Here is a 16,278-nt window from a genome sequence, read left to right on the forward strand (position 1 = left end):
TGAGGTATCTCACGAATACAAGACCAGACTTGGCCTATTCCGTTGACATAGTGAGTCACTTCATGGAAGCACCCACGACGAAATACTGGACAGCTGTGGAAAATATACTCAGGTACATCAAAGGGACAACAAACTTCGGTTGTGTCTATTTGAGAGAGAAGAAGAAGGAGATGCTGGAGCTATTGGGCTACAGTGATAGCGACATGTCAGGAGATGTGGACGACCGTATAAGTACCTCGGACGTGGTATATTTCTTGGGAGGAAATATAGTGAGTTGGCTATTACAAAAGTTGAAAGTGGCCGCATTATCCTCACGTGAAGAAGAGTATATTGCAGCTGCAACCGCGGTGTTTCAAGGTGTGTGTCTAGGAAGGCTACTCGGTGACCTCACAGGTAAGGAACGAGTGGTGCACAACGTTGACGACAAGTCTACAATCTCTCTGTGGAAGAATCCAGTGCGTCATGATAGACGCACAGACATCGATACGAGGTATCGGTACCTACGGGAGTGCGTGGAAGAAAGCAAGATTGACGTCAACTACATTTGCACTGACGACCAGCTTGCAGATATCCTGACCAAGTCTTTAGGACGACAGAAGTTTACAGAGATGCGGAGAAGGATCGGCGTCCAAGCTCTGAAGTGAGGACATCGTGTTTAGGGGGGTGATTGTTGGAATTAATCACGAGTTCTAGTCCGGCTTGGACTTGGAACCGTCACCGTGTAGGTATAGGATTAGTAGTTGTCTTGGTTAGCTACTATATATACGTACAAGTACCCCTGTAATATAGTATTAGATCGATTAGATCGCAAAGTAATAAAATCATAGGTGCGACACGCACCTATTGGCCATCAAGTCGCCTCGTATTCTCTCGTGTGTTGACTAGCCGACGACTCGTTCAAGCTAGCTAGCTGCCGTAGCTAGTATCCATCCACCTGCGTGAGTGCCTGCTTGGTTGTGTTGTACTTACGTGTGTTCGGCCAAAAGTATCGGCCGGTTACAACACATCAGGCAGCAAGTTCGTACGTGCATCTCTCCGGAAAGTACTCGGAGGATTGCAACGTCGAGGACAGGCCTGGGCCAACATAATCTACATCGATGGTATCATATACTCCCTCCATCCGGAATTACTTGTCACAGAAATGGGTGTATCTAGACGTATTTTAGAGCTAGATACATCCATTTTTATCCATCTCTGCGACAAGTAATTTGGGACGGAGGGAGTACCTTTTATTGCTCTACTTTTGGACATGAGAAGGTTCCGTTCTCTATAGTCATCAACGGCTATGTACTCATCATTTAGTTAGTATTATCAATCAAGCTGATTTACTCCACAAATTCAAGTGTAACTGGTATTTCATGTATTTGTCAGTTAATTATTCAGAACCCATGCCTGATTTTACTAAAAGGGCACTCTACTTTGTATTTATAGCCTGTCCCTGTTTTTGTTTCGGTGAGCAAAGAGTTCAATCAATTACCATATGATTTTGTGCCAGTTACTAGTTCATCATTCAGAACTCCTGTCTGTCTATATTCAAGAGTCAAGAACAGTACTGCTTATTTTAGTGTGCCTTTGGTTATATTCAGTTAGCAAGAGTTAAACCTGTTACCATATTCAAGTCTTGTATTCGTAAAGGCGACATATGTTAATTCAAGATATACTTTTTAATTATGATTACATTATGTCAGTAACCAAAATCACCCTGTCTTGTTCTGTTCTTGTCCCTTTACTTTGACACAATACCTTATCAATATCAAATGTCGATTGCCCAATATAATCACATATATGACGTACCAGTAACCTTCCACACAATGTATGTTTCTTGCAATTTGCGGAATATGCAATCATGTTGGAAGGACTATATGATCTGATACAAATCCATAAATCCCAAAATATAGGTGATATACATCATCAGACATCTACAGTTCAAGAAAAATGACATCTATACATATAGGCAATACTCAATGTCGGTCTTGCCTGCACTGAATCCGGAATTTGCACCAGAAACAATAGTGTCCATCTTACCCGCATTTGTATGTAAGGCTGATGAGAGTGGGGGTGACGTGAGGCTGCTGGAGCGAGGGCAAGGCCAGGGGCAGCGGGGGTAAAGGAGATATATGGATTAACTGCCATTAATAATCTACAGGATCTAACTTAATTCTTGAGCTCTTGGTAAGAATTAGTTGGAAGGTTCGGATCAATTGGATTCCACAAACTCGTACACCCTCCGTTTCTTTTTAGTCTGCATATGAAATTTGTCTGAAGTCAAACTTCGTAAAGTTGGATCAACTTTATAGGAAAAATTACCAACATTCACAATACGAATCAATATCATTAGATGCATCATGAAATTAATTTTCATAATATATTAATTTAGTATTGTAGGAAGGGGAGCCTTGGCGCAGCGGTAAAGTTCTTGCCTTGTGATCATGAGGTCACGGGTTCGAGTCCTGAAAACAACCTCTTGCAGAAATGTACGGAAAGTCTGCATACAGAAGATCCAAAGTGGCCGGACCCTTCGCAGGCGGGAGCTGCGTGCACTGGGCTGCCCTGTATAACTTTAGTATTGTAGATGTTGATATTTTTTGATATAAATTTGGTAAACTTTGTGTAGTTTGACTTCAGACAAATCTTATATGCGGAGTAAAAAGATATGGAGGGAGTACCTTTATATTAGTATAGATATATAAATCATGGGTAATTGCTCCTTTAAAAAAATGAATAAGTTAATTAGTATTCTTCAGTTCAACAAGTTAATCAGTACTCATGTTACAGTAAATTCTGTTTATGTTTACTCATATGGTGCAAGCATAAACAAAGAGCACATAAGTTTCTTAGCAAAATAGTCTCTCATAATTCCCAAGTGGTGACGTTTACCAAACCTGATCTTACTTGACTGGTATAACTTAGGATTTGATCATCACCACTTCAGTAAATTTTGCAGTTTGCCATGTTTCATCTTTTGGGCAACTATTAAAAACTGGCAGTTCCAGAAGGACACAACCATGATGTTACAAGGACTGAGTAATGCTGGTGCATGAGTTCAAATTTGATTTTTCAATATTCTAAGTGCACACAATTATCAGTTGTCTGGAGTTCTGAGACCAAATAATGCAAAGCACTGACACGGCGAACTACTTTTTTGTGGTTGTGTCTGTAGATAACCTCAAAATCAAGCACATTTCAGAACTTTTCATGATGTTTCCCGTCAGCATGCCTGACGATAGTACTCTGATTGAATGGATAGGCTGGATTAGACATTCCATTGACTAATAGTTGAGACAAGGTCAATCACCAATAGTAGTTCTGGCCCCGGGCAACTTTTTTGGTATTCAATCAACTTCTGGTTTCTTGTGCAAACTGCCTTTTTGCCCAACTGATGACATGTTCTGGAATTACTAGTATTTTCTTAATGATTTATTAGAGTATATCAGACATATATGAAATGTTACTTTTCCTCCTATGTTTAGTTTCTATCTGCAAGGTGTGGAATCTTTGTGAACTTGGCACTCGGTTGGGATTTAAGACATACCTAAGATTACATACTTGATGCACCTCTGCTGGTAAGCGCATATACCTTGCTGAAGGAAAGACTCCATACAGAGAATATAATAATTGCAAGAACAGCAATGTGCTAATCCTATTTATTTATCTTTGATTGAAAAACCTTATCAAGTGAAATGTCATGGATTTGTTTTTGCACTGGGTGTTGGCATACATACTGCTTTGTGCTTCGATACTGTTCATGATAAATCCAAGCATAAAATTTGAAGTATCTTTGGTAAGATAATTTTTTTGTGGGGAGGTAAGGTGATTTGACATACTAATTTCTCTCTTGATCATGCTCCGTTCCATAGGTGTGTGCTATAGATTGCAAGTGTGATATGCTAATGCAGATGGAAGTGTTTTTAGGTGGAACATTTTATATGATTTGGATGATCACTGAGCCACCATCAATTAATCCAGATGTGATATGCTAATGCAGATGGAAGTTCCACTTAGAGTATGTCTGTTAACCATGCATGATTTTTTTATTATACTAACACATGCAATTAATCCAGACAAGTAGTAGATTTTACAAAAACTGGATCGGTAGCAAATTTGCTATGACCAGCGATGCCCTTCGATTTCCAAATTTCGATATCTTTTGTTTTCCAGGTTACATTTATATCTTGAAAACTTCATGTGTTGCACTTGCTATGGAGTGACATCCACTAATAGGTAGAGATATTCTTTCTACTTTGCTCATGTACTTATCGTGCTGTCTCCCATCACTTTTCACAGTAAAAAGTAGTCCTTTCCCTCCAAAGATTAAATAATGCTTAGAATTCGAATCTTTGTGACCAACCTGTACTGTACATGTGTAATTTCTTTCTGTCTTCTGCTGCTCTCCGTCCTTGATCGGATGTGTCTCTAAATAGCGGATTGCTCCCTGCATCCATTAGTGTTTGCATATGCTTATAGTGATACACTTGTATGTTCTGTAGCTGTTATTGACGTATATATATGCTGATGTGAATGATTTAAGTTTTGCTTAATTGTAGCCTATCCCTTTTCCACTCACATGGATGTTTAGCGCCCCTTTGTTAAGACTGATGTGTATAACTTGACACAATTATATAGTGAACTCTTACACTACTTGACCGTGACTCGGTCCCTCAAGCTTTTAACAGACAATCATAAGCTAAACAGTATCATATTCATGGTGGAAAGGGGAAAGTGATTACAATGATAATGATTTAATAATAGCTCAATCTACTCTAGTATGATGCAGCCTTTATTTCATATGCATCTTACAAATATTGACATTATTTCGCTCATATCGGTATATATTACACGTCATTCACCTTCACAACTTATGAGGAGTTTCGGCAAGATTCATATTATCTAAACATATTCTTATTTTTGTGGCCTCCTGCACACATGCATGGTATTTTTTCCTGTGTAGAACTCAGTTCATTTTCTGCAGCTATACAGGTACCTTTCACATGTCAGATACCTTTATTTGTTAATCACCGGTCTTCCTGAGAGCCACCTTTCTCTACCCATCATCAATTAATACAGTATTCAGCATGAGTTCCACTGGTTAGTGGTTCAGTTCATCATTGCACGGCTTTATCTTTGTGCTGTAACAACAGCTGTTTCATGGACCGATATAATTCTCAAATGATTGCTTCAAAAAGGGATCAGACACAACTCGAAGGTATGTCATTGCTGATCTTCATTGATCTCAGTGCTAAAAGTATTTTGAGCATCACCACTACTAATAGTCACTACTCTGTACAGTGTTCTTCACGCTGCAGTTCGTTATCTTTTGCAAAGCGACTATAGTTCCATACTAACATAGACATATTGCTCCACATATATATTTTTTACAGTAGGTACTGTAACGAGGACAAGGGTAGTGATGCTGGTTTCTTTTGAAATATTTTCTGTCCTGGAGCTAGGATTGCCAGGGGGTCATAGGTGTTTTTCCTCTGTTGAAATGCGTCCCACCTAGCCCCATAGTGGGCCTTCCACTCGGGTTCTGTGGTGTAGTTTGGAAGATATTGCTTCACCCCAATACTTGCTTTGTTAGAGAACTCTATTATCTGGTTGTTCAGGTTCAATGTATGTTCGATGCTGTGGGGGCCTATCGCCGAGGATAGGAATCCCACCAGGTAGAAAACTTCCTCATCTGGTATGACCACTGACGTTCGGTTGTCCCATCTGCATGAAACAAGATGAATCATTCACTTGGCAACACTATGGCGTGATGTATAATAGTTTCTGAATGGGATTTGTTATTACGGGACATTAGCTAACTTACCTGGACTTCTTCACTGGGTAGAGCAATATGGGACCATTGTTGTTATCTTCGAGGATTTTCCCAAAGACCTGCTCTGCAAATGTATGGATAGTGCTTCTTGGTATGATGAGATTAAGCCATGGGTGTGGGACTTCCCACAAGCCCTTAGCTCTCAGCTTCATCTCAGAGGAGTGCACCCTATCCAAGAACTCAATGTAAGTGACGTCCGTGTGGAATAAGGAGGCTGGTGTGTATCTAAGTTGAGATAGTAGTGCATGGACCTCCTGTAAACACATATACATATGGAATTCAACCACTCAGGCCACCTGATAGCACTTCATACATAAACATCTTTAGTAACACAAGGATTAATCGTCGGCTTACCTGTTCCATGATGTCAGCTTCTTCAGGGTTGAAGTTCTTTGTCATCTCGAGGCAGAAGAGCACTTTTCTGTCTGTTTCGAACCGGCTAGCCCGCTCTGGGTCCTGTGGATTGAACGATGACCTCCAGTTGTTTAGGATGCCTGTTCTGTTTATGATAACGAAACCTTCAATGTAGTCGAAGGTCTTCTCTGCTGAAATAAGCATCTCCTGATCCTCGGTGAAGCTCATGAAATCTAAGTAGAGAACTCTTATCCACCTCACCTATTGTACATCCAATGAACTCATGAGCATATGCTTACTAAGATGTACTAGCATGGGGTTGTCACAGATGAGTTCTCGCGATTTACCATTTGTGGAGCAGGCTCAAGTGCGATCCTGGCCCGAGTAATGATGCCAAACTGACCCAGACCACCAAGAGCAGCACGGAAGAGATCAGAGTTCTGTTCTGGTGAGCAAGTGACAATATCACCTCTTCCTGCATTTGAAAATCATGGTACAAAGTTAGCTACATTCTTTACTCTTCGAGTTATTCAAATCAACTTAATATAAAGGCCAGTTCATACCAGTCACAATCTCCAATTCGTTCACATTGCTGATCTGTGGACCATGCCGGAATGTCTGCCCGCTGACGCCCGCATTTGACAACGTGCCCCCAACCGTAAGGTGGAGGTAGTCTGTCCATGACTTCGGCGCCAAACCATACTTCAACGTCTTATTCAAGACATTTATCCAGAGTTCGCCTCCTGAGGCATCCACATAGGGTGATGCACCAGGATGCACCTGCATTTTGACACTCCGAAGGGATTCCATTCTGATGACAATCCCTCCAGCAGCCTGGGACTGCCCATATAGCGAGTGTCCATGCCCACGAGCTGCCACTGTGAGCGCGGAGTGCTCACCCATCAAGAACACATGCCTCACGGTTGTGGCAATGTCAGCCACTGAACCTGGGTGAAGCACAGCGACTGGCGGGAAGCTAGAGAGGTTGCCGAAGTCCATTGCAGCTGCAGACAAGTCGTGGAAGCTGAAATGCCCGTCAAGGGGGAGCGTCCCCAGGGATGCAAGCACATCATGTTTAAGCACATGCTCAGCTGTGACTGCGCCAAGGCCTAGCAACAGGAACAGCTTCAGGTATTGCAGGAGTAATTGCCTCATGGCTCTTCTGTAGGTCAAGAATAAATAAGTTTAGTGGTGAGGTTTTCAGGAGAAAGATGAAAGGCGTGTAGCAGGGTAGTGGTTCACTGCAAGAGCAGAGGGATGGGAGTGGAGATGGAGGGAGAGCAGGGGATTTAAAGGAGAACTTGAAGGGTATGAATATGGACTGGTGCAGAGGTAGTGGCGTGGTCAAACAAGTCTAGCGCACTGTTTGGTAGACTGGAACCTGTGTGACTGTGTGAGGACAGGCTGCTAGGAAAATTTGGATCAAAGATTATGTTGCAGTGGTGGAATGGTTCCATTCTAGAGTCTGGTATTCATTCTTTCTGGCTTATGTTGTAAGCATCCTGCGACATCTGTCAGGAAGTGTATGGAGGAGGGGCAAACAGATGCATTCATTCATTATGCTCTGTCTATCACTAAACATATCATTCACTGTACCTTGCTAGAGAGAAGGAGAAAATGACATGACAGATGAAACAGAAGCAGTTTACGGGCACAAATATTTAACTTGTGTATCTGATGCGGATCTCAGCAGGATTGAACTTCTGATCAAATCACGTGGTAGTAACAAATTGATTCAAGTGGCAAACCTGATTGCTATCAAGCAGGCCCACTTGATCCCTCAAATTCAATTGATGTTGGACAAGCCAAGGTGTTATCTCTGTGCTTTCGGATTTGTGATTGACAAACATCCTGTTGAGCATATCTGGTAATGCTTATTCCCAGATGTTTTTTCAGATCCTGGGGGGAATGTTTACTGACTTCATGCACATCTATTTTCGCAGACATGTATATCGGTAAGAATCCTTCTGTCTGGCCATTTGTAGACATGCTGATAGAAATATCCTTTTCAACATTTTGAGTTCTGGAATTTTATATTTTGTGGCTGCAAAATCGTATGGACATGGATCACCTAGGCATTTTTCCATTTTTTAGTGGTCAGGAACTTTAGCTTGATATTCTAGAATCCCTTTGCCCACATGGCATTGCTTGCCACCTGAGCTAGTGATGCAATAGTCTTGCATGTTTCCCATTGGATTATCTGAAGGTTCTTCAGAATATAAATCTACGTTCTTACAGTACCTTCTCTAAAATGCCAGAATTCCTTAGGCCCTTGTTGTTTCCCGTATCTGGTGATATCTATCAGAAGGCAACGTGAAATTATGTATGAAACAAACTGAATGTTCTGTCTTTTCTGTGCTTTACATCTATGGTGATTAGAGAACTTCTTTTGTATCATACACGACAATCCTCGGGATAACTGGGAACTCCATGAAAAGGGGAATCAATAACTGACTACACCGTGTAAATCAAAGTGGAGGTGAGGGGACCAGTAAAATAAGCATTTACTTTTACTAGACACAAAAGATATTGTCAGCTGGATGATTTGATTCACATCTCACTGATCACATGTTCTAGAAGACACCAACAGTGATTAGAGAATCCAAATACACAACCATAGATAATTCACTCATATTAACATACCTTCAAATAGAACCAACCATAAATAATCCTATATTAACATATCTAATCAAAATAGGTAGCTCTTTCTAAAATACGAAGAAAAGGTAGTCACCAAGCAACGTATTCTGGTACTAAGGCCCCTTCCCCGAGGAAGCATATGGCAGTATAAGGAAAACTGTGTGCAGTATGGTCTCCTTGAATACGAGAAGCAATACATTGTCTTTCTCTCTCTATGTATCCATGTGTATTTTTGACGTGGTACCATCAGTGTATGTATTGGTATATCAATACATATATGGAAGGTTACATCCAATAGACTAAGGTGTTGAATTCTGAAACCCGTAATACCAATCTTATACTGGACCTATTAAACCGGCCAGATTCCACTTTCACTATCACTCATTGCATGTTCTAAAATTTTGGAATGTGAAAAATTTCTCACCACTCGAGATTTGGGGGATCATATGGTATTACAATCTGGAGTTATGCAATAAGCTGAAAGAACAATGGTCAATTGTCACGTGTTAGGTACTAGGGACAATTCTATATATTCTTTCTGACTATATACTCTACATAATTCATGGCAAAAGTGGTATCTTAATCTTATCTTTGGCTGCAGGGATGTGGCTGATGCCACCATTGATAATACCTAATATCACTATCCAAGAATGACTTATCAACACCTGAGCCCTGTTCATCTGAAAAGAAGTATTAGAGCTGATTTACGATATATTGGTCTTGAGGTGTCAACTATCCCTCCGGGGGAGCATAAATCTTTTCCAAGAAAGCGAAAGGTAAAATTCCAATGGTGGAAGAATATCCATAAACGTTCTTTTTATACTCCCTCCGTTCCTAAATATAAGTCTTTTAAGATATTTCACTATGAGTTTACATACGGAGCAAAATGAGTGAATCTATACTCTAAAGTATGTCTATATACATCCGTATGTAGTTCACTAATGAAACCTCTTTAAAGACTTATATTTAGGAACGAAGGGAGTAAAATATATCAACGCCGGAGCTCTCTGTTCATCTGAAAAGAAGTATTACAGTTGCTTTACGATATATGGGGTCTTGACTTGTCAACAATATGCATGTAAGATGGTAGCTGAATTTATATGTACTAACCCAAGAAACACCTCACAACCTTTCTTAGCCTATTAGTCAGCGCAGTCATTTGTTTCTTGTAAGCTTTGTAGAGAGACTGTTTTATCTCTGAACCAATATAGAGGCTAAATAGAAACGTGCTCATCTTGATAAAGAAGGTGCCACTACCCCCACATGGTAGGCTTAGTCCAGAATGGAGATTAGATTCCCTGATCCATGACATGCAATTCACAAAGGTGACATCGATCTGCATCTGCATGCCTCTTTTGATCTGCATCCTTTCAGTTGTTCCTTTGCTGTTTCAGTCCACGCTGTCGATTACCAGTAGGCTCGGCGCCTGATCACAGCAGGGGTCCCCCACACATCGCCAGATCAGTGGATGGGGCCGCCCACTGCCGAAATCAGTGGGTGGAAATTGGGCAGGTTGTTGGCTCTACTTTTGGTATGGAATGCAACCTTGGACGTCCCAGGCCCAGTTCTCTGTCAGCCGTTCATGCTGCTGTCACCAGAAACATCTACACAGCTTCCTTTTACTTGGGATCATTTTAACGAGGGAATAGTGTGTAAGGTAGGCTGGTGAATGATGATAGTGCGAACTGGCCGAACACCTACAGCTCCAAGAACTCACAAGGAAAACAGGAGTTGGCCAGGGAAAATTTCACCACTTTCAGAAGCCCTAAATTGGAAAATTCTCATGACAACATATCTATAGCACAAACGGTGGAACCGGAACCTAGCCAAACAGGGCCCTTGCTTCAACTTCTACCGATGGGCTGCAGGGCTCTGGCAGAAACAAGAGTGAAGATTTATAATTGAGTATCTCATATATTGTTTTTCAACTCTCACTGCTCGTTCGAATCATGACATCGGGTAGCTAATTTTTACCATTTTTGAGTAATTGTTTGCCATGAAGAAGGTAATTTATTAAATACTCCCTCCGTTCCTAAATATAAGTCTTTCTAAAGATTCCACTAATAGACTACATAAGGATGTATATAGACATATTTTAAAGTGTAGATTCATTCATTTTGCTTCGTATGTAGACTCGTAGTGTAATCTCTTAAAAGACTTATATTTAGGAACGGAGGGAGTATAACAAAAAGGAACAAGGCTGAAGAGGAGAAAAACCACCCACCTTTAATTGGAAGCGGGCGAGGAGTCAACCTGGCTATGCGCTGCAACCCTTGCTTCACTAGTTTTTTTAGGGATAACTAGGGATTTTATTCAAAATTCAAAATGTGGGACTTTCAGCAAAGTCCTTGCTTCACTAGCTAGTTCAACTACAGGAGAGTTCTCAGGATCTCCTGGTATGGGTAAACTGTTTTAATTGGACATTATTTAATAAAAAAATGTTTAGCCAAAAGCTAGTCTGACTTATCTTCCTATTTGTACGGAGTTTTTTCTGAAAAAAATAGTAGAGGTGATATTTCATATGATCATCATAGTTTTAGTTTTAGAAAAAAAAGTTTTTTAATCCAAATTTTACGCTAATATTCTTTTTCTAAAAGAAAATTATGCTAATATACCAAAGTACTCCCTCCGTTTGAACTGAAACCATGACAGGTATTTTAGAACGGAAGGAGTAATAAAAAGACAAGTTGGAGCTAGATACTACTCCCTCCGTTCCTAAATGAATGTTATTTTACAGATTTAAGTATGACTACATACGAAGCAAAATGATTGAATCTACACTTTAAAATACATCTATATACATTTGTATGTAGTTTTTATTGAAATTTTAAGAAAGATTTGTATTTAGGAATGGAGGGTGTATCTAGCTTCTCCAGTTCTAGCTTCAAAACTACGCTGGCTCCAAAGTGTCTGCGTTTGAAAGCTGGTGCCAGAAAATCATCCGAGATTCTTCATCGATAGTGAAATGTTATTTCTGCCCGTCCAAACTGTATGTATAGTTGGTAAAAAAATATACATTACTCGTGTCAGGGACATTTTGGCCGCAACATGGCCCTATAGAAAGCGAGTGATGGCGAAAAGGCGAGCAAGGCGGAGGCCTGGGAGTGATTTGTCGCCCGGCCCGGCCTTAGAATTGCAGGTAAGTGGACATCGATGGGCCCACGGTTCACGTGCAGCGCTTGAAATAAAAATCTGACTTTGGCACGTTTGGTGCTGCCGTGTCGACTCCTGGGCATAACCCATAACTCTATGGGCTCATTTGATAGATGCTTTCAGAGTGAGCATGTACGGTCACACCACTTTGTCCAACTTTGCCCTGGCATAGCAGCCATCAGCAAGCAAATTTAAAAGCTAGCTGTATCTGCTGCTTTGCAACGCAGAAATCTAACATGGCAATTCATGTAGATTTTGTTCGCGTGGGATTTAAAAGTCATGACATTCCAGTAACGCACTCCTTCCAAATACTTTTCGTGGTAAACCACAAAGTATTTTGAAACGGAGGGAGTATTATTTTTTTCTTATCATTTTCAATTGTTTAGATTCATGCTTGGCACCCTTGTGCTTTTTTTAATCTGTGATAGTTTTCTTTATGTTATCTTTAGGTTAAAAAATGTGTCATTTGGCTATGCCTAATGATTTGACGTTATTATAAGATGTACGCTCTATTTTTCTTTCCTGATTTCAATTTATGGAAATGCATTTTAGTGTATTTGTTCACTCATTTTAGTCCGTATGTAGTTTATACTATAGTATGTAGAACATTTTATATTTGAAAACAGAGGGAGTATTATGTAACGATGTGCGTTTGTACTATCATATGCTATCTTGGGCATATGGACGTGATATCTTTGGCAGATTAAATGATCTAAAACAACAAAAGTCACTAGCAAACCGCATTTCCATTTCCTATAAAAAGACCAACCTTGCTTTCATGTACGCTGGCGTGTAAGTACGGCTCATACTTGGTTAGTCATGGTGTTTGCTCTCAATCTTCAACCGAACTTGCATTCACTCGACCGGAAACAGAACGCTAAAAGGAAGAAGAGGACACCCTTAGGTCGCCGTGCTCTCGGCAAGAAAGTTCTCTTTCCTTGTATATTTTTTAGCCTTTTTGAATTTACCGACCTAGCTTTCGCTTGATTCAAATCGAGTCCTAGTGTGGCCTCATATTAACATCCTTGCAGTGTTAAATGGATTCGGGGATGGCAGGTTGGCAATGGGCATGTAGGTCGCGGAAACCAATGGGATGATGACTGCTGGTTGATAATTGGGTTGGCTAGCACATGTACCAAAATATGCTTGAGATGGCTTACGCAGACAAAGTTTGCTTGGCTAGGCACCACTCTAGTCCTACGCGAACTCTATTTGGTGAAAGATCTGGCTTTGGTCAGTAGTAGGCTTTGGTCGGTTTGGTAGTTGGACATGTGTAGGCTAGTGCGCACACACTCATAATGTCGACACGTAAGGTGTCCGTCCTCTAAGGAGCAAGAATGACTTTTTCTAGCTAGTTCAATTGTTGTGGCAAGTAATGGGATCAAAGATTCGCGGATCTCGCAATGTTTTCCGCTGGATAATGCTATTTTCAACGCGAGTTTCATTGTCTATTTCACCACCTTTCGGATCTCTTATCATACTCACTTATAACGTGTCGACTTATGGCTAATGAGATGATCCATATTCGGACAAATGGCGTTCGAGTCTAGAAACAAGACAACTTAGGCATGTTATGCTACCTATTGATCATTTATCGAGTGGTTTTGCGGACCATGATCTTGTCTATGTATTTTGAACAATCAATAATAGATGGTTGATTGCCTCTATGAGATGCAGCTCCTAGGAAATAGAACCAGGGAGCATGTATTAATGGTTGGCTACCCGAGGATGGTCTTTTATGTTGCAAGAGTCTTAGGCCAAGGATAGTTACGTTAAGTGACAAGTGTACTTATGTGGTTGGTAAACACTTCCTTTACGCACGTGGTTCAGTAATATTGAGCTCAATACTTCTCATGGAAGTAGTACAATGATCTAGTGTGCTTGTCGGCCAATGGTTAGTTCACGGGAAGGAAGAACTGAATGGCTTAGAAGTGGTTGTGATGTGATAATTTCTTGTTATTGTTGTTAAAAGAAACGAAATATATGAATTATAGGCAAGAGATTAGTGAGGATTGCGTGAAGCTGGGAGTGTGAGGGTCACTTGATCCTAGGTGGACCGAATCCCCTAGGGGATTAGTTACCAACAACCAGATGTAGTTGACGACAATTATACCACATATTAGTTACCAACAACCAGATGTAGTTGACGACAATTATACCACATAGATAGTTATTTTTTAGTTATACGTAAACAAGAAGTAGTGCTGGAGCTTGCACCATCAAGAAGGGACCAATATCAATAGATGCACGAAATTAGTTATTTAGAAAAATTATTTTCAAACTCGGTCACTTATATTTAATATTATACAATTTGAAAATTTAGGGGAGGGGATGTCCCCTCCTTGGGACCAAAGAAGCTATTTTCTTTTTCTTAGATGCCCAACTAATTATCTTGTGAGAAACTTGAAGAGTGAACAACTTACCAATAATGATTACGTTGACACTATTCTGGAGCCCGACCAGCCAACAGTACAGTAGGCCTTTGTCGATGGTAAAAGCCGATCGTCATGCTGGAGGCGACCTTTGGTGAAGGCAACGACACACACTACACTGTTATGGAGTTTGATGACGAAGGCCTCACACACTTCATATAGGTGGTGCCTCTATCCCATATGTTAGTTTGTGTTGTTATTGTTCGTTCAGGTTGTTGATGCTGTTATTGTAGGTTGTGATGCATGGGTTGCACGGGCGAAGAACTATTGCCTCTTGTTCCTATCCTTTTATAATCTTAATGAAATAGTTAAAGTGGCAACTATTCCTCCTCCATTAGTACAACTATGTGTTAACTCACAATTCAAAACTAATTTGGCGTTACACTGAGAATTATGGAGCATTGCAGGAGCTTGCACCAACAAGAAGGGACAACATCAAAAGTAATTGATCACCTGTATATAGTCTTACATATTTATAACCCCCCCCCCCCCCCCACCTCCCTCCCCGTGCAGAAGGTCTTCTTCTTTCTTCTCAAAAGTCCAACTGCTTTAATATATTGTTGGGAAGTTGAAGAGTGCACACCCCATCAATAACGGTTATTTTTAGTGTGAGCATACAAATAACATGTGTTTCTTGAAGAACTTTGTCGATGCATGTGCTAAGTCTGTAAGTGGAATTGTATTGCCTCGACACTGGTCAAGGCATATGTGATATTCTTCAAACACAATGACATCTTTGGCGAGCACTCGGAACCTTCCGAGGCAATGTCATGGACAAAAACTTCGATGTTTCTCGATAGCATATGGAAACCGTGTACTTGCCATGAGAGCAACCAAAGCTTGCGCTCTAGCTTGTAGCGTTCAAGAACATAGAAGTGATAGCAGCTAAACGAAATATATCTTCATGGTAGGGAGCCCCATCTGAACATAGTAAATATAGCCTAAAAGTCTAGTTCATTATGGTACCTTATACTTTTGTACATATATGAAGTGAATAGCTTTGTAATTCACCTAACTAGACATTTGATGTGTATACACGTGCATGCACCTCATAGTATAATGGAGTGATTTTGGTGAAAGGAAATGAGTCATATATTCTCTCCGTTTCTAAATACAAGTCTTTTTAGAGATTCCATTACGGACTACAAACGACACAAAATGAGTAAATCTATACTTTAAAGTATGTCCGTATGTAGTCCTTAGTGGAATTTCTGAAAAGACTTATAGTATTTACGAACAACGGGAGTAATTGCTAATAGGTTCAAAGCAAAAATAAAATATAGTGATGTACGAATGAAGATATTAGTTAACTATTGTATAAGTGGGAATTAGTATTCATTCTTTCTTTCCCCATTCTCCTCCCAAAACCATCTTGCGTAACCTCAAAAACAACAACAAAAAGACACCTCGCATATGCGCTCGCTTATACCGAGACGTAGTGCAGGGGAGCTCCTATACCACGTTTCGCACAGAGCGCCAATTGGCGGGCTTCGTAGGTGTTTTGGTCCAATAACGTTTCCCGCTTTTCACTGTTTCGTTCTTCTTAGCTGCAGTTTCCAGTTCACGAGCTGGTTCTTGTTGATGTTTCGTGCTGCTGTTTTTGTCACTATATTTTTTATGAATGGCTACCTTTTCCAGTGACTTTTATCTTACTATGTCCAGTTTACTTCAGGTTCTTCACGCGGGTTTCTTCCAAGAAACCGATTGAACAAGTTTCGACAAATTTAAAATAATATATTCTATTACAATAAATGAAATTAATATACTCTGCAAAAATATTTTCAAATTTTTGAAAGTTCCCGAATACAAAACTGTTTGGATTTGAAGAAATGTTCCCGAATACCAAAACTGAAGAAATGTTCAAGAAGTTAAAACTTGTTC

At 40.3% G+C, this 16,278-nt stretch overlaps 1 protein-coding gene and 1 long non-coding RNA gene across 4 annotated transcripts; one reads left to right on the top strand and one right to left on the bottom strand.

Annotated features, from left to right (window-relative positions):
- Nucleotides 1-649: 649 nt before the first annotated feature.
- LOC123440182 lies at nt 650-11,313 on the top strand. 3 transcript variants are annotated; one of them, XR_006630297.1, is made up of 3 exons: nt 650-5,203; nt 9,414-9,588; nt 10,981-11,313. It is a non-coding gene; the product is annotated as an uncharacterized LOC123440182 (long non-coding RNA). The 3 variants fall into 3 exon arrangements; XR_006630295.1 differs by lacking the exon at nt 10,981-11,313 and adding an exon at nt 10,207-10,809 and having other exon boundaries at nt 653-5,203; XR_006630296.1 differs by lacking the exons at nt 650-5,203; nt 10,981-11,313 and adding exons at nt 8,040-8,127; nt 10,207-10,809.
- LOC123440162 (cytokinin dehydrogenase 9) lies at nt 5,203-7,435 on the bottom strand. The gene is made up of 5 exons (XM_045116738.1): nt 6,736-7,435; nt 6,520-6,647; nt 6,173-6,433; nt 5,810-6,072; nt 5,203-5,709 (listed from the first exon to the last, which is right to left on the bottom strand). The coding sequence occupies exons 1-5, from the start codon at nt 7,325-7,327 to the stop codon at nt 5,373-5,375; spliced, it is 1,581 nt and encodes a 526-aa protein (XP_044972673.1). The 5' UTR covers nt 7,328-7,435; the 3' UTR covers nt 5,203-5,372.
- Nucleotides 11,314-16,278: the final 4,965 nt, after the last annotated feature.

Source organism: Hordeum vulgare, chromosome 1H, assembly GCF_904849725.1.
Source record: "Hordeum vulgare subsp. vulgare chromosome 1H, MorexV3_pseudomolecules_assembly, whole genome shotgun sequence".
In the NCBI taxonomy this organism is placed as follows: Eukaryota; Viridiplantae; Streptophyta; class Magnoliopsida; order Poales; family Poaceae; genus Hordeum; species Hordeum vulgare.